The following is a 21,275-nucleotide window of genomic DNA, read 5'->3' as shown; positions in this document are numbered from 1 at the left end:
GCTAATCTGCATTCATGTTTCAGATGAAGATAAAGGAAATTGAGRCTATGCACCATTCTCTCACCATTTTAAAAATAATAGAACTGTTTTGCAATTTTTCCATTTTTGATGGCAATGTTCATGACTGGTCTGAGAACAGACAAGCAATTTTAATTTCTAGTTTAAGAAAACACAGACAGAGCTGTCAGGGTTAAACCTTATGTACAATTTTAGTGTATGGTTTGTAATACTTCATGGCAAAATTTTAAAATGTGTCTTTTAAAATTACCTTGTTTGTCAGTTGTACACCAACAGTGGTTTTTAAGAACTGATGAATTGGTCCCAAATCATATCATACCAGTTTAAATACTGCTTGATGCCTTTTACCTKTACTGACCCATAGGATAGATTTGTCCATTCAGTTCTTCTCATGTTCCTTTGTGTGGTTTGAAACTCTTCTCATGAACCACTGCTTTCCARCAGTTTAGACAGTAACTGTTTAACTGAAAAAATAAATAACTTCTGGCCATTGTCTGAAAATCTCAAAAGAAYTCCCACAGGAAATCAGTGTAATTGGTGTTAGCTGACTATAATACCTGACCTGTGAACTTCATCAGTTCAGAAGTTCAGTCTTTACATTCAGTGTTCCTGTCAGCTCTGTGGCACATGGTGGTGGCATAGCAGAGATCTGGGATCAGAAAATACACAAGCACTCCACTGTACCTGTCACTGTGGGTTAGTACTGAAATGTGAAAATGTTTTAGGCATTTTTCCTCCAATTAGTTGATTATGGTAGATCGCTGCTTAACAAGTGCATATCCATGGCTATAATAGAAGAACCTTTATTCGTTCTAATGGGGTGAAGAAATCGGAGAACTATTATTACTGTTCTAGTTATGTTTAAGTTTACTCCAGAAATATTAGTACTCTAACTGGGGAGGGCATGGCGTAAAATATAGTTCATAATTCTGTTTGGAAGTAATGGGATTTGCCAGCATTGAAGTTGAAATATTTATATTATGTTGGTAGTATCTTGCCTTTTGCATTAGGTGCTACTCCCAGTGCATAGTAAATTATTTTGATTAGAGTTCCACTATCACTGTCAAGGTTCCTAAACACAGTAGAATGACCTTTTGGTTTTAACAATAAACAATGCTGCTGGTTCATGCTACTTACTTGGAAACAGTAGGTGAATGTGGCTAGCATGACCTTCTCCTAAGATACAAACAGTAAGTGGGAGGAGGGAGAAACCCCAAAACATTTACATAAGGCTGTGTTTTTGGATATCAGATTGTACTGTAGATGTAAATAATATCAGCTGTGCCGAGTAGGTGATATGTGATTCCATGTTTGAGTGCCTGATGCTTGTCTGGATCAGAACACTTCAACAGCTGAGGTTTCATGTGACAAAGTCATTACTTCAAGTTAAACTTTATAAGAAGGAATAATGAGGTTTTAAGTAAGATTTTGGCTTTGCAGCTGAAAGTCAAGCCTCTGTCTTCAAAAAGAAAATTGCTATGGATGTTCTCATCCCCAGCAGTAGAAGTTTTTATTTGTCATTTTGTTTTTCATATGAAGCTGTAGGGCTAAGAAAATTTGGAGATGATTAGGTTGATTTGTATTCCTGTGATTCAGAAAGTTAAATTATTTTGGTTTATGGGTCTGTTTACTATTACAGATAAGTGAAAGATAAAGCTGTGTTGTCCTGTTGTTTCCTGTTCTTTTCCCCAGCAAGCCCTTACAATTGGGAACATTGTCTTCTGCAGAAAAAAATACTTTTAATTTGCATTCTCTGGGGTAAAATTCCATGCCCCTCTTTAAGGAATACCATTTCTGATGCACAYGACAAGGATTTGTTGTCAGATTTCACATCCCTGAAGACAGAACTGTTACCAAGAATGGGATATCCCAAGCAGCACTGGCATGTTCAATTAACCCACAAGGCCTATTTTTAGTCTTTAGTTTGGACTCTGACCAGAGCATTCCTTCTGTAGKGGTTCTGTACTGCTTGGGTCCCTCTTTCTTTGGAACTTGTTTTCCATTACGTAGCTTTGTTTTGTCCGACCAACACGGGGTGCAAAAAGGAAACCAAATTTAGATACATTGCATCACGTGCCTACTTTAAAATGAATATGAAAGARTAAGAGTTTCAGTAGACAGTTAACTAGCAGTTTTTCATCTAAAATACCAGGTATGCATCTCTCCTGTCTATGCAGAAATCTGGACTAAACCCAAACACAAACCACGCTTTTCGAAATGCCAACACACACTTTATTTGGCAGCTTTGTTTCATAGTACTGAAAGGGTTAAAACACTGCTGCACATTTGAGATTGGTGTAATATGTACAGTGGTGAATATAAATCCATTTGAAAATCAGTCCTTTATTTACAGATGTGACACTGGTATGTTAACACTGAAATGCATAACCATACGCTCTCCTATTTTTGAAGTGCTTGTGGTGTTAGGAATGTTCTTTGCTGAATGTATTAGCAGATCAACACCTTTAAAAGTCTCCAGGCAAGACCAGCTACAGAGAAGAGTTCATGTTAGGTCATGTGAAAGTTTGTCCAGGCACTGATAACATTCGTCACGGAATGATTCCCTGCTTGAATTTGGTTATTTTAATAGTGTATTTATAATGTGTTTTAGAAATTGCAGTCCCCTAGGACTAAAACATTTATTTTTAGATTTAGAAGAGAAATTTCTCACACATGCACTACCTGTTTGTTTTGTTCATTGTATCCAGTGATTTTTTTTTTCTCTCACAAGTTGTATTAACTTCTAATCATTTTTATGTGACTGTGTTTAAAGCKTGTTTAATACAGTGAAGTCTAAATACAAGTTCTGATTATTAGCTGAATTTGAAAGGAAAATGCCAGGTTGCTAATACTTTCTTTGTTATTAGGTGGTGTAAAGCTGATCAGCTTGACCTGTGGAAATCAGCATGTTTGGGCCTGTGACACCAATGGTGGCATTTATTTCCGTGTAGGAACTCAACCTCTTAACCCAAGTTTGATGCTTCCTGCGTGGATAATGATTGAGCCACCTATACAGGTAAAATGTTGATTACAATTCTTTGTACCCCAGTGGTTTAGCTTATGCTAAACAATAAAACAGTAATTTTAGAATTCATGGGAAGCAGTAGAGCCAGGTTTTGTAGCAGTGTAGCGTTGAGCTATGCCCTGAGTACCTGCTGTGTGCTAAGCAAGGGGCTGGATAGGCAAACAGTGCAGAGCAGAGRGTGTGGGAAGGCTCTGCTCAAGTGGTATGGTGCTGAAGTGCCTGCCTCCCACTTCCTTCATCCTCACCCTTGGGAGTCTGGGATGCTTGCTCGGGTGCTATGCCTGAATTTAGGGACTTTGTTTATCTCCAGTGGTTTGTAAGCATGCAATACAAATGCAGCTCTTCTCCTTTGTTCCCAGAACTGGCAAACTTTATGTCCTTTCTGCCTGCCAGCTGGGAGAATCAAAGTTGAAAAAATCCTCCTAAAGTACCCTGGAAGCATATTTGCAAAATGTAGAAAACTGACAAAATCAATTTCTCCAGTGCCTGTTTGTTGTTTGGTTTTTGGTTGTTTTCTTTTTTAATCTCTCCTTAAACCACAGTGCTTGCTTTCATTGCTGTTCTAATACTTTGCAAGTTAATCTATGAAATGGGAGTAATTTCTGTGTCATGGGCTGGGACTGCTGTAATGGAATTGACCTCTGGCTGCTGATGCCATTCTTTACTCCTTGGCACAAAATTGCTTGAACTGAACTTGTCTGCTGATCTAGCACAGTAGCACTGGATGTGTTTACATACCTGATTGACATTTTATGATGTTACATAATTTCTCTTAAAGATTTTGAAATGTGTGGTACTTTTGAAAGTACACATTAAGAAATAGAAGTAAATCTGTGGCAGTGGAGTTGCAATCRTTTATTTGGTTTTTACATAATTTAGTTCTGCTTATCTCTCATCAGCCCGTTGTTGGCTCCTGTGTATCTTAGGGTGGAACAGTAAAGAAGGGCAGGGGAACAGGGAAATGAAAACTGCAGATGTGATTCCCATCAATTAGCACAGCACTGATTAGATGACTAATTCTGTACTGGGAATGTAGTCCCAGAGAAATGGTGCCTTGATTTTTGGAATAGCAGGGCACAGTGATAAATAGGTGCCAATACCACTTGCAAAAAATGCTTGGTTCCAATGCTCATTGTGGGTGTGCTGCGAGTGGGTCCTTCTGATGTAAACCCTGCTAACAAGGGGGTGAGACAGCAGGAAGGGGAGACTGAAGATGTCAGTGATGACTTCTCCCATAAATTAGGCAGTATTCTTAAAAAAGAGGGGAAGAAATATTCCATTTAAACTGAGTTTGCCCAGAGACAGACAATTAAACTCGTGTAGTGTCATCTTACCAAAGGTCTATCCAGGAAAATAGCCCAAAAAGCTGTTTCTCTTTGCTGGTACTTTCTTTCTCTGTAGTAAGTGATTCTCTACTCCTCCACTGAAGTAGATTAAACTACTCAATACAAAGGCGTTTACAAGAATTAGGATTGGCTGTGGCTCATGATTTGGCAGTGAGTTCCTTAGATAGAAAGTAGACAAGGTTGAAAATCAAATTATTTCCCATTATCTTATCAACAAAGCTGGATGATGTTGCTTTCCAAAAATTATAACCTTCTGATACCCAGAGCAGGGTCATTCCCCTGTCTATTTTCTTGCCAACTCCTGACATGGCAAATTTAATGAATCGATATAAAAGGGCAAGAATTCAAACACTGCTTGTGGAGAAGATAAAAACTCATGGGTTACATGCTTGTTTTAAGATAATTCTAGGATGTTAAAACAAGTCGTTAAAAGAGCAGCCATTCATGCTTTTGCAGAGGCTTAATGCAAAATAAGAAAATATATGAACTTTAAAAGTATTTCAAAATGCTAACGTAGTATTTGGAAAACAAGTATAACATATCTGAAGAGTTAACTATTCTGTGAACWATATTCGCTTCTTAGGAACACCTTACTGTTATCTGTCCCTTAATTGACTTTGACACAGTTCATGCTACTTTGCTGTTATGTTCAGAACAACGGAAATACTGTTAGAAGTATTTGTGAATGATTCAGCCATTTTCTGTTTGAAGAAGGAAATCAGAATTGCTTTTCACTTGCTTTAAGTACAGGAGCACTCTCAAATAATGTAATTTGAAACCAACTATGGATATTTCATTCCCCAGTAAATGTCAGAGCCAATATGACTTGCCTATCCCAGATCTCATGAGTCATGAGCAGCTTGTGAGCAGCTGCAGACTCTGCTTTTATGGTGTCACTTCTCCTTAAAAGAGTTGCTGCAGTTGCACAGCATCCATCTTTGCACAACTTCACAAAGRTATTCAGACTGCAGTTGGATGAGATTTTGCTCATGCTAAAATGAGTGAATATAATTTAAGTTCAGTCTTTGGCTCTGTGATGCTGTATTTTTTTCTTAAATCAAGACTAAACACATTCTTGTTTGTGACTCTTCTCTCTGTACCTCCTTTACTGCAGCATCTCTTGAGATGAACATATATTCCCTGTCCTCCTTTTTTATTTTATCCGATACTGCAGAAGTGGTTGGTAACGTCATTAGAGTATCTTGAGCAGTAGTAGTTTACATATAAATGTTTTCTTAGCTTCATCRATTTGTTCTGCAGTCTTAGAAGTTAAAATAATTACGTAGTTAAGCAGCTCTTTGGAAGCTGCTTGAAGGACATTGACAAAACTGACCAAAATGCTTTGATGAAATCATTTTAAACCAGGAAATAGAAAATGTTTTTCCATTCTATTGTTATTATGCAGGATAAAACTAATATCTGCTATAGCATATCTCAATATACATACATATTTTTATATGCATAAAATTATAATTTAAAACATCAGGAAATATAAATATTATTTATGTAGATAATATAGAGTATATTTTTATAAGTGTGTGTATTTATTATGAGTTAATGCTTTTCTGATCTAAAGGAACAATAATTAAAAATAAAATAGAAAATTAGTATAGACTGTAAGACTAATTTAGGTTGTTAAAGAGTAGAGCTTGATCAAAAAGTAGAAATGTTTAAATTCCTTTAAAAGGTCCCCCAAAGTTGAACTGTTAAACTGAATAGTTCTTTGAACTATTTGATTTCTGGCACCTTCTGAAAAAGATGCTGAGACAAAATCTGGTTTTGAGAAACTCTTACTTCCCACAGGTACAATTTTAAAACTGACCTTAAGAACCACCTTCTCAGATTTCCATTGAGGCATCTGTCAGCTAAACAACTTCAAAATTAAAAGGAACAGAACAAATATTTGTAATGAGTGACTAGTCATCTATTCATTGTAAATAGTCTTACTTTAAAAATAGATTGAGATATTTTATTGTCACTCGTTTATTTTCTGYTCTTTATTCATTTGTAACCAAATTTCATAGAGAATAGAATTGCAAAAGCGATTTTATTAAATCCAGAAGTCTGTTTAAGTATCCACATAGCTTGTCTGAACTGTGCAGTAGCTTTATTCGATCATTTGTAATTCCCMAGGTCTTAGCAAATGAGCATTGCTTAAATTAGTTTGCCCTAAAATTGTCATCGTGGTAGTGCATTTCAAATTAGAGAGACTTTTGATTTACTGCTCTTCCCATAGACAGCCTGGAAATTGTGGCTCTATGTTCTAAGCTTGGTATCGTAGGTAAGAGAAATTCTTACAGGTAGTAGAAGTTTTTACTTGTGTAGGAGGAACTATTTTTTTCTTCCACACAGCCTTCCAAAAAACCTAAATTAAGGTAGTTCATGCTTTCACAGTCTCTCAGAAATTATTAAAATTATAAAGCAAATGGATGTTTTAAAATACCATTTGAACTTTAGGCAAATTATCTGTGATTCTGAAAAATCAGTACAGGAKAGATTTAACTTCTTTTCAATTGAACATATGGCAGGAAAAAGGTTAGGAGATTGGTTGTGTCTTACGGATGAGTGGTGACTTGTTGAAACAGTTGTCATCATCTTTGTTGTGTTTCCTTTGTTTAAATAAAATTCTGCTTACCTTACAGAACACTTAATGTGGATCTGGGGACTTTATTCTTCTGTGTCTGCCTTGCTTTTGCATTTCTCAGTGAGATATCTGTTATTATTAGGGCCAGTTCTGCATTAAGTGGTACTTAAAGGAGGAAGTGGTGAGCAGTCCTCAAGATCAGATTTTGCCATTAAGCTGAAATGTAGAAAGGGTTTGTTTGAAATTATCTTCAAGGATTGACTATTTAGAGTGGAAGGAAATTTTTTCAATTGAAAATGCTTTGTAATTTTTAATTCAGAATCATCTATGCTACTTTTGAGCATATTTATCATGGAAATCTCTGTTCTTTCCAATGCAATATCCACATGCCTGTTCTTTCCAAATCTGCTGGTTTTCACTAGCACGGACTGGCTTGCATTACTCAGCCATTGCACTCACATCTTCCGAGTTGCCATGAGTTCTGCTTTGGAGTGCTGAGATGAGATTCAGTGTTTGTTAGCCCAAGTCAGTTTAGGTTGGAGAAGTAGTATGCTCAGTAAACCTGGTTATATCTAGACCAGACTAACTAGACTGTTGTTCCATATATCTCTACTCATGTGAGGCCTCTGAAGACATTAATAGATTTTCCTGGAGGACTGCACTTTTCAAGATGATGTAGAGAAAAGCTGTTTGCAGCAGTGAGAGCAGCTGTGTCAAGGTGGGTTGGAAATAAGTGTAGGAGATCAAAGCTCCTGCAGCTGTGTCTTTTGTTTAGCTGATTTAGAATGCCATAATATTTTCAGTTCAAGTCTGTGCTATTTTTCACAGGCATGCCTGTCTTAAGTAATTGTAAGTTACCTTAAAAGGTGCTTTTAGAGGCTGAAAAAAAAGAATTCCAGCATTAGTTCTGAAGTTGCCTCGTGCCAATTCCATTGCTGAGTGTAGTGCTTATTATCTTCCTCTCAGTTGCTAGTTAAGAAAACTGCTGTCACTATATTCCACTGTATTTTGCTGCTTTGGAGTTTTAGCGTTYGGTACTTGTTTTAAGGCATTGCTATCGCCGTGCTCAGAAAAGTGTGCATRTAGCCTGTCACAGGAGATAGCAGTTGTTATCAGCACCAGAAGCTTCAGATCACAGAAAGYGCTCAAAATTGGGTACACCCAAAAAATTCAGTAGGCAGTCCTCCTGTGTCCTTCTGAAGTATGATCTCAAGGTGGTGTTATTTGCTTTTTGACAAGACTGGCTTACACTGAAAACAGCAGTTGTGGGAAARAGAACCTTTGGTTTTCATACTTCAATTTGTTCGTTACTTGAAACTTCCTCATACCTGCAGCTCTTCCAATATTCCCATATTTTGGTTAGTTAACACAGAATTAGATATTTAATTATTTTTCAGAGARGTGAAGAAATACATTTAACATTCARTTAGGCAAGTAGCTACAACTGTCATTAAGTTTTGGGAATTTTTTGGAGTCACTTTATTTAAAAATAGAAGTGCTATGATATAAAAACTCATGGGTAGAGGATAYACATCATGATTTAGCTGGTACAAGCCGTGATTTTACAGAGTAAGGAGACACCCAGGGTTATCTGCTGGACATCTCAGACCCTTGGACCTTGAATTAGGAGCTTGAAGGCCTCTCTCTATRATGTATTGCTGTCTCCCTGTTTGATGATGATGCTGTGAGCAGACAAGGTGCCAGCCACCTCTTTGCAGACCAACCTAGCAATCAGTTGCCTTCCCAGAGCTGGGCTGTGTGTCCTTCCTGCCTGGAGGTGATTCGYTCTGTCTCCTCCCCTGACATACTACTCAAAAGTTTTATCTTACTTTCGGGGGTCACAGCTGAACCCCCGAAAAATGTTTTGCTTTCCTTGGTAAGGTATTTAAGTTCCAAAACCTAAAGAGGTGCACTTTACTGGCATAGGCTGCAAGAGAGGGTGTTTCGCTGATGCTCATTAAAAGTGATTTTATAAAAAAACCAAAAGCATTGGTTATTCAGAGCTTTGCTTATACAAGGTTTTTATTACCTAGTGCTCAATTGCAATTGAAAATTCTTTTTYGTGGGATTTACATGTAGTGTTTACTTAACAMACATTTCTGTAAAAAGTTGTTATTCCCCTATATTCAGTTCTTCAGTATGCTATTGAAAATACCTGTAGTGGTAATTACAGAGAACTTATCGCCTGCATTACACTTTATAATCTTASCTATAAAACAGTGTGACCAGCAGACAGTTGGGCAAACCTGAGTAGGCCTTAAAGATCTCTAAGGCAGTTACATGAAATTGTTGTTATTTTTTTAATTGCTTCTAAGGAACAGTTGTGCTAAATAATTTTTAAGTATTTTATGCTTCTGTTGAGAACATGTTGAAAAGTTGCATGTGTTTGGTCTTTTCTATGATTTGATACCATATGTTGTTGTCTTTCCCATGTTTCTGCCAGAAAAAAACGTTGGAATAAAAAGTTTAGAACTAACAGAGGGGAGATGTCAAGGAATTTACTCCTTGGCTTTGCTTTGTCTTCCAGATTGTGCTAGTCACAGACAGTACAATAGGTATCTCCTTGGCTGGAAATACCCAAGTGAGGCCKTTGTCCCTTTATTTACTAGAGGCAGAAAGTGGGCGAAGGGGTCTTGTTGTTTTAAGGCTTCTGAGAAAAATAATGCTCCAGTTTTACAGACACTAAATAGTTATGTTTTTCTGACAATTTAATGCCAGCTTTACTGAAGAACATGTGGCATCAAGGAAGACCAAACACAGATTCATCTTTCCTGCTCCTKTATCTTCCCTTGAACTCCTCTGCAGAGAAAAGAGAAGCACTTAATTTAGCAAGCTAATGCTGAAAGGGCTTTATAACCTCCATTTAAATGGACCTCAGAAAATAATACGTAAATAGGAGAGAGTCTCTCCCAAGTTGCATTCTTTGTTTATTACCCTTATTAGGAGGGTCTGAATGCTGTTACTCATGAAAGTAGTCAGATTAGTCTGATACACACATAATGCTCAAGAATGTGAGAAGTATCTCTGATGTGACCTTCTTACAGCCTGACCTGGACTYAGCTGAAGGTGTTCCTGATTTGTCRTTTGAAGGCAAGGAGAACATTTGTGCTGAATGTAGCCACCGACCTGTTATAAAAAGGATTGGGCTTGGACAGACTGATAATGTTATGTTTAGTCTTCCTTATCCTGGATATTTGCAGCAGAGCACAGATAGGGGAGGTTTGCTGGTACATGGACTCTGTGCTCCTGAAAAGTGACGTGGAAAATGTTCTGGCGCCTTTTTTGTGTGCRTGTGTTTGTCCTTTCTTCCTCGAGAAGGAACTTTAACCGTTTGGGTTCAGCTGGGACCAATAAGATAAAACTKTTGAGTAGTATGTAGGGGAGAATGGGTGGGGGAATGTGTTAGTTTTTGCTTGGGATTTTGTTTAATAGTATTGTTTAAATTAAATTCTTACACTGAAAATTATTCGTCTGGGGTTTGCAGAAAGAAATAACATACAGAATCATAAAGCTAATGGACAATTTGATAACTTAAATATGTTTAGCATAGATATTGTTTCTTGATATCATGTAGCAATTTGCCAGTCATGTGATTCCATCAAATTTACTTCATTTTATCAACACTATTTTCACAACAGATATGTAGCAAGCTGGTTTTCATTGTTTTTATTTGTCGCAGAAAACAAACATATCCACAGCTCTTASTGTATTGTTTTAATGTTGAAAATTTCATAGTTGGTAGTGTTGCAGTCCATGGCTGTAATGGGAGATCCTTCATGTCAAAAGACAGAGTGACTGAGGTGTTTGTACCCAAGGCACAAGACCAGAGGATGGGGAATCTGCATTCTGTTCTTGGCTAAAACAGTCAGACTTCTGAGATATTTAGAGTTYAGAAATTTTTGGCACCCCAAGTAAAAGGAAAATAGTGTTCCAGCATTTTTTATCAAATAACACTGGATCCATTAATGATCCATAACAAGTTGATCTCTTGCAGCAATGAATATCGTGGACAAATGTATAAACAGATTTTGGTGTGTCAGCATCAGAGGAGGAACCTGAGAGACTGCTGCAAGGTTCTTTAAAATTCCTAATTTCCAGAAAATTACAAATAGGGCATGTTTCACAGTCAAGGTATATAAATCTCATGAATGCTGTTGGAAGTAAACCAGCTGAGTAAAGGCTATGCTGAAATARTTTATTAATTTTCATGSTTATCAGTCTCTGAAAWGTTATCAGCAGATTTATGAATTTGCACACATATCTCTTTAGTACTGTGAGAGAACTCTATTTAACCTTTAACTGTAGCTGTAGAGATTTTCTTGTTATATAGATTATATAATACTTGAGGCATGCTTRCGGTAGTTAAAACTTAGTGAAAATGGGAGATATCTGAGATAATATCAGCATGACTGTTCCAAGAAAATGGTACATTATGTCAAGAAAATGTAAAATTAATTTTATCCACCTTACTGTGGTAACCATGAGAGTACCTTCTTGTTGTAGATGGCTACTTTCTGGGTAAAAAATAACCCAGAGGTCAAACCTTTGCAACAGGCTCTAAAAGTTGCCTGTATTTGTTTCCAGTGTTTTGTCCCTGGTTTRTGGTAAAGCTGCTGTGTGTAATGATGCCACTGTGTCCTGTCAGTTGTGTCCTTTGCTGGCTGTTCACAGCAGAAAGCTGGGAGGTGAAGGTGAATTGCCTGGATCCTTTGCAGTAGGAGTGAGTAAGAAGATTGTTTTATTGATGTGAGGTTATCAGAAAGAGCTCAGTAGCGTGAAGAAGGAAGAGAAGCTGGAAGTCAAATACTGAGAGAGGCAGGGAAAYTTAAGGAGGAAATGAGCTCATTTAGAAAAGTGAAGAATGAGAAGAATATTTGGCCAAGTTTGTAAACACATTACATTTGAATTTGATAACTTCCATTTGTTTCTTAGATGTGTTGGCCCTGCAGAATAGGGCAGAAGTAATTGCTTTGATTACACTTGAGCTTGCAGTGATAYTAGGAGCAATTTGGCTGAGATTCATGTAACTCCTTTTGTGGCATTCCTTTGGGGTGTTTTGTGTCTTTTTCTTAGCCTCCATTACCTGTAAATCTGTAGTTAATGCACAGGCTTAGGKACTACATGTAAGCACTCAGTAAGTTTTTTTATGGAAATACTCCTCTAGCTCTTTTTCAGAGAAATCTTTTCTAGACAAAAGACAGTGGAAGAGAGGCATGGGATTGTGACATACAAGAGTGGGGAGCAAGCTACACAAATCCCAACACTTCAGCAACAAAAATCCCACCAAGGTGTCAGACACAGTTTGTGAAGGACTCTGGTTGGAACATGAAGTGTATTGCAGAGTATAGGCAGACATGCTGTCTGTTTGTGGTGTGAAGGACATGGGGGAAAGTGGCAGAAAATCCTAAATCTGGGAAAGAGGTGGCTATTTAGAAGAATGTGGTAAGAAGGAGATAAGTGGAATAAAAAAAAATTATATATGAAAAAAAAAAAAGATGAAAGGCAAAGATCCCCTGTTCATGCAGCACTTTAGCCTGCACAAGCTAATAATTGCTCAGCTCTCTTTTGTGAAAACATGGGACTGCAGGAGCWGAGCTGTGGAGAGGGATGTGATGGAGCTGGAAGCTGCACAGTGGTGAGGTCCAGCAGCGGGAGGAGGTGAGCAGGGAGRAGTGGGGAGTGAGAGCCAAGGTAGCTGTAGAAAGGAGCAAATTAAAAATGGAGGGGAGAAATAGAAACAGGGCCAGGAGTTAAGGAAAACTTCCAGCAAAAGGGCAGAAAGTCCAAATGGGAAAATTGTGTGGGGTTTTGGGATGTTTTGTGTTTAGTGTGGTTTGGTAGGTTTGTTGGTTGGTTGGTTTTGGATTTGTTTGGTGCTTTTTTGCTGTGGTTTGTTGTTTTGGGGTTGGGGTGTTTTTTTTTGGTTGGTTGAGGGGTTTTTTTTTTTCAATACAGTAGTTTAATACCAATCTGAAAGTAGCTAAACAGCTATATATTTTATGTAGTCAGTGCTTTTCAAGCTAATTAGTGGCTTTACTTGTTCAGTTGTGTTTACTTCACACTGCAGCCACTTGTGAATTTACCGTGAGCACAGGTAAATACTTGATCAAGCCTCTACCAGCCTCGAGCTTCCAACAGAGGGCAAATACCTAATGAGAGAAACACTGTGAGAAGATAGTGTGTCAAGAGCCTTGAAACGTGAATAGACAGGATTGATTTGGTGGTGCAAGTCAGACTTGGCTGTAGATTGGTCAGACCYAAGTCAGCACCAGGATTTTAAAAGCAAAACCAAAGCAGGTAACTATGTTATGCACACAGAAGGCCCCTCTGGGACTGACTTGTGTGGTTATATATACATGCAGCTCGTGCTTCTGTATCCCTAGGTTTGCACATATAAAGAGCTGCTTGCTCTTCCGTTTAGCACTCTGGAAATTCAGCTTATGCCCATGAGGCTAAAGCAGGGAATGCAGTGCTGCTTGTGAGGAGATGACATATCTCAGACATTACACTGTCTTCTGCAGTGCCTTGATTAGGCTGGTGTTGAGAAAACTTTTTTTTTTTTTTTAAGTAATGTCTTTGTTTTACTTAAAGTCCATGTTTTGCAGGGTATTTGCAATCATCCAGCCTGTTGACTGATGTACTTTGCTGCAAAGTCATCATTGTTAGGATGTCAGTACCACTGATTCTGAACAGTAGTTAAGGCAAATCTCAGTAGAAGCCGGTGGAGTAAGGACATGCCTGGGAGCAGAATGGGAAGTGTGTTTCACTTGTGGTTGCCAACAGGTAGTGTTGWGGATCCTCTCCTGCAGCTGTGGCTGCTTCAGTACTGCAGTGCTCTGCAGCAAGTTCCATGGTCATGTTCCTGTAGAATGGAGTGCAGGCAAGAAGGCAGACCATAATTTCATTGTAAAGAGGAGACATTCAGACTGTAAAAATGTACTGTTTAGAATATGCTTAGAAATAAAATGCAGACTTAGTAATGGTAGGAAAACTTTCTGTAAGGCAAGGGGAAAATATTGCATTTTTGTATTTCATCGGAAGAGTTTCCTCTTCCGGCTTGCACTTGAAACTCTTATCTGATTGGAACAGCAGTGGTTAAGCAAATTCTAACATTATTAGACTTGAATGCTGAGCATTAAATATGAATATCATTATCAGTAGTGATACATTCATTCATGTTCCTTTTCTACTTACAAAGGGATTGACTTTTTGGAAAATGCATAATTTTGTACAATAAATAGCATGTAAAAATCTCAGTTGCATTTATCCCTGTCTTTAGCATCTGATAAATATTTTGCTTCTCTTGTGTACTTCTGTAAAAAACAAGTGCTACAATAGTACAAAGATACAGTAGTACAAAGTTTAAATACTGTGCTTAATTTTTATAGCCAGTAGGAATCAACTTGGTCAGCATTCATTCAAGTCCAAATGATCAGATGTTGTGGGCAATTGATAGCAAATGGAATGTCCATGTACGAGTTGGAATTACAGATGAAATGCCTGTAGGCACTGACTGGGAACATATACCAGGTAAAAATTAATGCATCAGCTCTTGTTGTTCTTCCATTTTCTCAGTGTTTTTGTTTGGGTTTTTCTTGTTGCTTTTTAAATTAGATAGTAATGCTCAAATAATTTGTTTTTTGCAATCAAGTGTTTGATGCGCATCATCATTTAGAGAGGACCTTGGTTTTACTTAAAAACACGAAGTAGCTAACTGGGAGAAATACAATGCTTTTTATGAATTTATGTTGTGTTATTTCAGGCTGGTGCGACTGATTTAGTAAGTGGTACCATTCCTTTTCAGTTAAAACTAAAGCAGAATTCCAAAGCAGTAGGAGACTATTGTGCTGTGGGGTTTTGTATTTAATYGTGATATCACATGAGGTTTCTATCTAGATGTGGGTAACAAAAACCTAATGCTATTTTGCACATCTTTCTACTAATCCTGTGTGCTGGATGTATTGTAGATTAGGTAATTACCCTTTTGCCTTGCCTTTAAATGAAACTAAATTCTACTTGTTTCTTTCTAAATAACTGTGCATTGATGCTGCGTGCTTTTTATAGATTTGTCACTGCATTAACTCATGGCACTTAGTTGCAGAGTACTTTTGAAGAAAATGAGAAAAGTCCACAATGCCTATAATCTTGACCATTTTTAGACAAATTAAGATTGAAATTGTTGTCATATTCCCCATGTTGTATTCACATATAGTGAAGGCTCCAAAAGTGTGTTATGAAGGTCCTCTAATTGGATGTTGCTTGTGGCTGTGGCCACAAGCTGTATCCATGRTGGGATAACCATATGGTCAATAGATGCAGGGATTACAGTTAAAAAGATTTTTTTTTTTTTTTTGTTCACCAGTGCTTCATGTAAGAATATATAAAAACTATTGCAGTCTTGATGTCTGCTCTTAATATACTTTCTGCAAGTGTATTCAATATCTAGGAAAGCCTGATTATTCCCTCCTCATGTCCAATTCCCTGTAGGTTTGCAGGCCTGCCAGCTGGCTCTAAGTACCAGGACTGTGTGGGCACGCTGCCCCAATGGAGATGTCGCTCGTCGCTACGGCGTCACTGACAAGAATCCTGCGGGAGACTACTGGAAGAAGATTCCTGGAAATGTCTCGCGTTTAACAGGCAAGTTCTGCATGACAGTCTGTCCAAAACATTGTGATGTCTGCGTTGAGTTCTGCCTGATGGTGCTCAAGCTGACCATATGCAGGGAGAGCTGYGCACCCTGTGTTTCACCAAGGGTGCTTTTAGCACATTAGTAAAAGCSTTTTCTGGCTGTAATTAAGAAAACAGGTACAAATACTATTTATTCACTGTTTAGAATTGGAACCAGCTGCTTTAATTAAAGGATGGATAATTTGTGCTTTGCAGTGACCCCTTTAGATGAACTGTGGGCGATCAGTCCTTCAGGATCTCTGCTCCAGCGCCTCACTAAGACCTTTAGCCATTCCCATAGTTTGCAGAAAAATAMTGACACCTCTGTTCTGCCTCACCCTGACGACTTTGAAGATGAATGGGAAGTGATATGAAGCCTGTCAAGCTTGTGAAGCAGTGAAAAWAACAAGAGGACAGAGTTTCTGTAATGTATGTACAGAATATTGGATCTAAAAGCCACTCATATTGGACCTGATATTAGCACTTTTGTATTGGAAAACTGATCTGTTAAATAGCCCCCAAGCTGTGAGTTCTGATGTTTGTTACATAATCTTTTGGGAGACTCTTTAGGTGTGGCATTCTGCAATTGTTATACCTTACTACTGTAGAAGCTCCTTTGGAAATATGACTCTTAAGCTAACCTTACTAGCATTGAAAGTGAGTACTTCACAACAGCATGCACACTAATGTACTGATTTTGAGAAGGAATWCTGTTGCATTAAATATTTCTCTACGGCAGAAACATTAAGCATTTCTCAATTTCTTCTTGTAATTGGAACTCCATACCATACTATATATTGTACATATATTTAGAATTATTTTTCCTTGCAGCATGGAAGAAAATATGGTGAAGTATTTCTTAGTAAGATCTGAGAACATCATGATTACACAGTGTTGGTGTTGAAATGAACTTAGTTTGAYCCATTTCCATATAAATAATTGCAAGGCTATACTAACCTTCCATTTCCAGAAATTTTGTTCATTATTTGGCTTCATTCACAAGGTATAAGTTTGGATTACACCTAATATCAGGGGGACTTTTGCCTATTTCCCTTGCCATCAGGAAGCTGACAGTTTTGGGGGTGAGTCCCAGTTTGGAATAGGGAGAGGTCGCTTGTTGGGTTTGTAGTACAAAGCAGGAATGTACAAGGCAGCTTTCATAATTCCTGTTGTGCTGTATTTGTGCCTCCAGCCAGTGCTTTAACATTTGGACTCATATTATTTTGAGTACCAAACTTAGATGTATTAATAAATAAAATGGTAATTGATAGAATTACCTATATATCCCATTAAAAATTGTGATATTGTGAGAAAATACTTAACAATATTCTGATTTTTAGCTATGTTAGCTAAATTTTGAAGTGTCTTATACTTAACAGATGTTGCAACAGGAGYATGTGATGAACTGGGAAGTAACCTAAGTTAATCATTGCAGTTTATTTTTCTTTATACTAAATCTTCTTTGAAAGATACCTCACCTTTTTTAAGCAATAGAACTATAGATGAGAGAACCTGAGTTCACTATGTAGGCGGAGGAGTTATTTTGTGTTTTTTCTAAGCTTATAAATCATCAGAATGTTTTAAGCAGCTGCTAACCAATACTGTAAAAGAGCCAGCTTCAGGAAAGGCCAAGAGTTGAAAAGTGGGGATGTTTCTGTTTTCAGAACTTAACACAAATGGAAAAGGATGTGTTTTCTTTTTAACCTCTGTTCTCTTTCAGAATAGTTCATGCGTGTACTGCACTAAACTTGGAACAAACATGGTGCAAGGTGAGAATGTGAATTGGTGGAGAGAGAACCAAGTTATGTTCTGKTTTTTTTAGTAGCACTTGTGATATTGGCTCTCAGTTCTCAGTCCAATCTCAGTCTTACAGGCAGGACAGATTTATTTCCCTTTTACAGATAATACATTTGCTTCTTTGCTATCTCATCTCTATACAGAGATTACCCCAGAGGGATTCTTTTAGCCTGTCTGGAAGTGGATGGTAATGGAATCAGCTTGTGAAGTAACCCAGTCTGTTTTATGCAAGCATAGCTTGGTGTCTTGAGGACCCCAAAGAAGCTGAAATTCAGCTTAAAAGTATCTTGTGGCAACTCCTGAGTCAGTCACTTTGGAGAAAGGACATGAGTACTTCCCTGTGCCCTCCAAGCACCAGAAGCTCAAGTACAATGGCATTATTTAATAGTGACACTTTTGTATTACATTTTTCAAAGTCATCTTAGTAATGGTTTGAGCTTGCTAGTTGTTTATTGACTGTATAATAMTGTTCCTTGCTATGGTCGTTAATATTAAATTGGTGTCAAGAGCTCTTACAGACTACTTTTTAGGGTAGTTTCAATGAAATTAGGATGGGTTTTTTTTTACTTTTATTTCTGTATTTAGGTTTTTGGTTTTGTTTGTGCTTTAAGACAAGTGCAATAAATTAGATTTTTAAGAAATAAATTGCCGTGGTAAGACTCATCTGTTGTATGATTTACAAGAGAGTTCTCTATGTCTGGCAGTTGTCTTGTTTTCTTGAAATCCCAGCCCTAATGTTGCCCCAGAAAACATGGTAATGACAATGTAAGGACCTGGATACTGTGAAGTTTATTTGACATTTCTTTAATTGTGATGGGTGTATGAAGCCAGCAAAACGTTCATCTTTCAAGCAAAGACAATTAAACATGTTTGATATTTGAATATTAAGCTTGTTGCCTCCATATTAAGATGGTCTTGCTGTAATAGAAGTAAACAAATTTATTTCCTTACGTGMTGAACAAAAATTGCATGTTGAATATGTGAGCTCTCAGTGAAAAATGCGTGTTTGTGGTGCCAGCTAGAAAAAGGTCCAGCAGAAAATGGTGATTGTACCACGTGTGCTGTAACTGCACCCTTCCTTGAATTTTGCATTATCTGAGCACTTCCTGTGTTTCTGGCATTTTACTGGAACTGCAGCTGGGGCTTAAAAGAGAGCACCTTGGCTTCACTTCCCAGAGGAGAGAGCTGTTTCCTGACTGAGTCGGGACCTGAGTAACTTCACACAAGAAAACATAGCAGTGATTAATGAGACTTCTGACTCTTAAACACACTTCCAGCTCCAGGAATCCTGTTCAGACTCAGATGGCAGTGTCCTTGCTAATTATCATAGCTTTTATCTTGGCAAACTGGTTCAGCTGCTTCTCTGACTCCTGCAGGGAAATAGTAGTCTCCTTATAGCACCGGCCCCTTGCTATTATACAAAAGTAATCCTTCTGTCACAGCATAAGGAAGACGGCTGTCATGAGTTGTTGTGAAATAGCCATTCTGTCATGAGTTGTTGTGAAATAGCCATTCTAGATAGATGAGAAATTTTTGGTTTTCTTTGTCTCACAGCAGTAAAAATAAATAGGATCATGTTAAATGGCACAGAGAAAATCTTTCACTTACGAGTGTCAAAGGAAATGCATTAATTGCTTAGGTAAGATAGTAGAATTGTTGACATAAAACGCTTCCCCTACTAAGAAAATCACAATGAGAAGCACTTAATTATGAACTTGGGTCATTCTCTAAGCATAGCTTTATTTGTGGAGGTACAAAATKTCACATTTCTTCAGCCTTCATTACCTGTTCAAAGAGTGTCTGATGGAATGGACCAGAATCGCCCCCTTCTTCCACACACTTGTGAGCATCAGAACCCCATAACTCCCCTACATTACTTTTCTGCAGATCAGTTCTGCCAAGCATTTCAAAAGCACTTGTGGGTTATTCAGACTTGTATGACATTCTGGCTTATAATTTTGCTTTTCTCTTAAAACACCCTTTAATGAGTGATCTATTGCTAGTTGTTTGCAAGTTCTGGATAGATTTCAAGGAACTGCCTTGATACACTTTTCAGTAAATGCTGTTCTGAGTGTAAAGGCTTGAAGTTTAAGTGCTTGTATACCTATGGCCTTGCCTGGTTAATTAGCCATTAGTGAAGCATAAATCGTTTATGAAGGTATGGAGTTCTCCTCATTACCTTGGTGTAAGTTCTCGGGTCTCCAGTTTTTACATTATCTGGCCCTGCCTACATTCCACCCCTACTGTCAGCAGTAGAGAGGTAAGACTGGATTGAGGATTTCTAGCTGTWAAATGTGAGATGCAAGCTTTATTCTTCTTCCAGCCTTCCTAAAAGCAAAAGTTACATGTTGGAAATAGTATTATGATAGCAAGTAGCCAGCAATGAAAGCTGAACAAAGTAGATCACCTCGATTGTGTGATAATGAGTTATTGTAGTTAAAAATAACCACTCCCACATCAGCAGGACAAAAGATAACTCGTAATACAGAGAACTATATTTTAATTACTGGAAAACGAAAGTTGAGTTGCAGACATTATCTTTTGTGAAATACTACAACCAGAACTCCCCCAATAAAGATTAAAATGTCTGGGTAAATGAAAGTTGAGTTGTAGTCATTATCTTTCGTCTCCTGAGTCTGCTGAATAGGAAGGTTTATCAGTTAGGATTTCTCACTGCTTGAAATCAATATGGGAAGTGAGGTTTGGGGTTCAGTACAGGAAATGTTTGAGAATATTCTATTCACACTAGAAGCTGGGTAGAATTACCATGATGAGTCTTTTGATCTTAGAGTCTACCTGTTTTGAAATTTATTTAAATACATGTATCAAATTGTTATTTTAGCCATAAGGTTAAAATCTGGCTTGATGCTAGTGGAGGCAAAAAGCATAGAAAAACTGAAGATCTATTTGAGAATCTTCTTACGGATGATGGACTTTTTATATATGTATGTATATATGCACATATATAAAAGCTTTGATTTCTGTTCTGTRAAAGCTAGTAACAACGATAATAAAATACTAAAAAGTACTAAATCCTCCAAACTGAAAAATGCCCTTTCCATTTTGGCCCTCAGAAATTACTTCTACATACAGGGACTTTTATAACCTTGATTGTCATAGARGCATTGAATAGTACATAGATGAACAGCACTGAGTGGAGCTGCAATTACAAATTAATCTTTCAAACATTATTCGCTATTTCTGATACCGAAGAAACCAGTGACTTGTTTTCCTCTTTTAATACACTTTTCTCATAACCTCAGCTGAGATGCGCTTAGAGCAGATAAAGGAAGGAGACTTCAATTTACAACACTTGTGTTTTGAATCTCATATCCAGAGAAAATGTACCCAAAGATGTGTACAGAATTGTATTRACATCCTGTACTTACCATCTTGGGTTTGCTCAAGTGACTGCGTGCTTTATTTGTATTCACTGAACCTGCTGTCTAATCAGTGTGGGGAGCTTTTGCCGAGGGCTCTCTGCTGTTGAGGGTGTGCTGAGGTATCTTGTGTAAGGAATGGAGAAGTGACACAGATGTCAACATCTCTGAAAGCATGAAATGAGAATACTCAACAGATGACTCCTTGCTGAGTCTGTCACGCTGCTGTATTTTTCCCTAAATGTAGGCTGGATGAATTTAAGCTAAGCCCTGCTGGGTCAGGTGAAAGATCAAGCTAAATAGATATTTTCTAGAAAAATAATACAAAACTGGGAGGAAAGTTCCAGGGAAGCCYCAGCAGAATTCCTGGCATGTGTGCCTGGCTACAGAGCAAGGGAATGTACCATAGAGAATGAATTTGCTTGAGCTGCARGGAAAAAACTGCAACTGCCAGCAAG

General features: G+C 37.7%; 1 protein-coding gene across 2 annotated transcripts in view; it reads left to right on the top strand.

Annotated features, from left to right (window-relative positions):
• Positions 1–18,154, top strand: part of TECPR2 (tectonin beta-propeller repeat containing 2) — a 42,252-nt gene extending 24,098 nt beyond the window's left edge. Inside the window, exons 17-20 of one of the 2 annotated variants that reach the window (XM_057365765.1) lie at positions 2,886–3,034; positions 14,362–14,503; positions 15,461–15,610; positions 15,857–18,154. In XM_057365765.1, coding sequence (XP_057221748.1) covers positions 2,886–3,034; positions 14,362–14,503; positions 15,461–15,610; positions 15,857–16,014 — 599 coding nt within the window. In that variant the 3' untranslated portion in view covers positions 16,015–18,154. Of the gene's footprint in view, positions 1–2,885; positions 3,035–14,361; positions 14,504–15,460; positions 15,611–15,856 lie in introns of those variants that run through there. The other variant, XM_057365766.1, reaches the window with a different exon arrangement.
• The last annotated feature ends 3,121 nt before the right edge of the window (positions 18,155–21,275 follow it).

Source organism: Malurus melanocephalus, unplaced genomic scaffold (genome assembly GCF_030028575.1).
Source record: "Malurus melanocephalus ecotype Western Australia unplaced genomic scaffold, MMel_1.1 scaffold_57, whole genome shotgun sequence".
NCBI lineage: Eukaryota > Metazoa > Chordata > Aves > Passeriformes > Maluridae > Malurus > Malurus melanocephalus.
The sequence above is the reverse complement of the archived record's forward strand: the minus strand, read 5'-3'. Positions and strand labels throughout refer to the sequence as shown.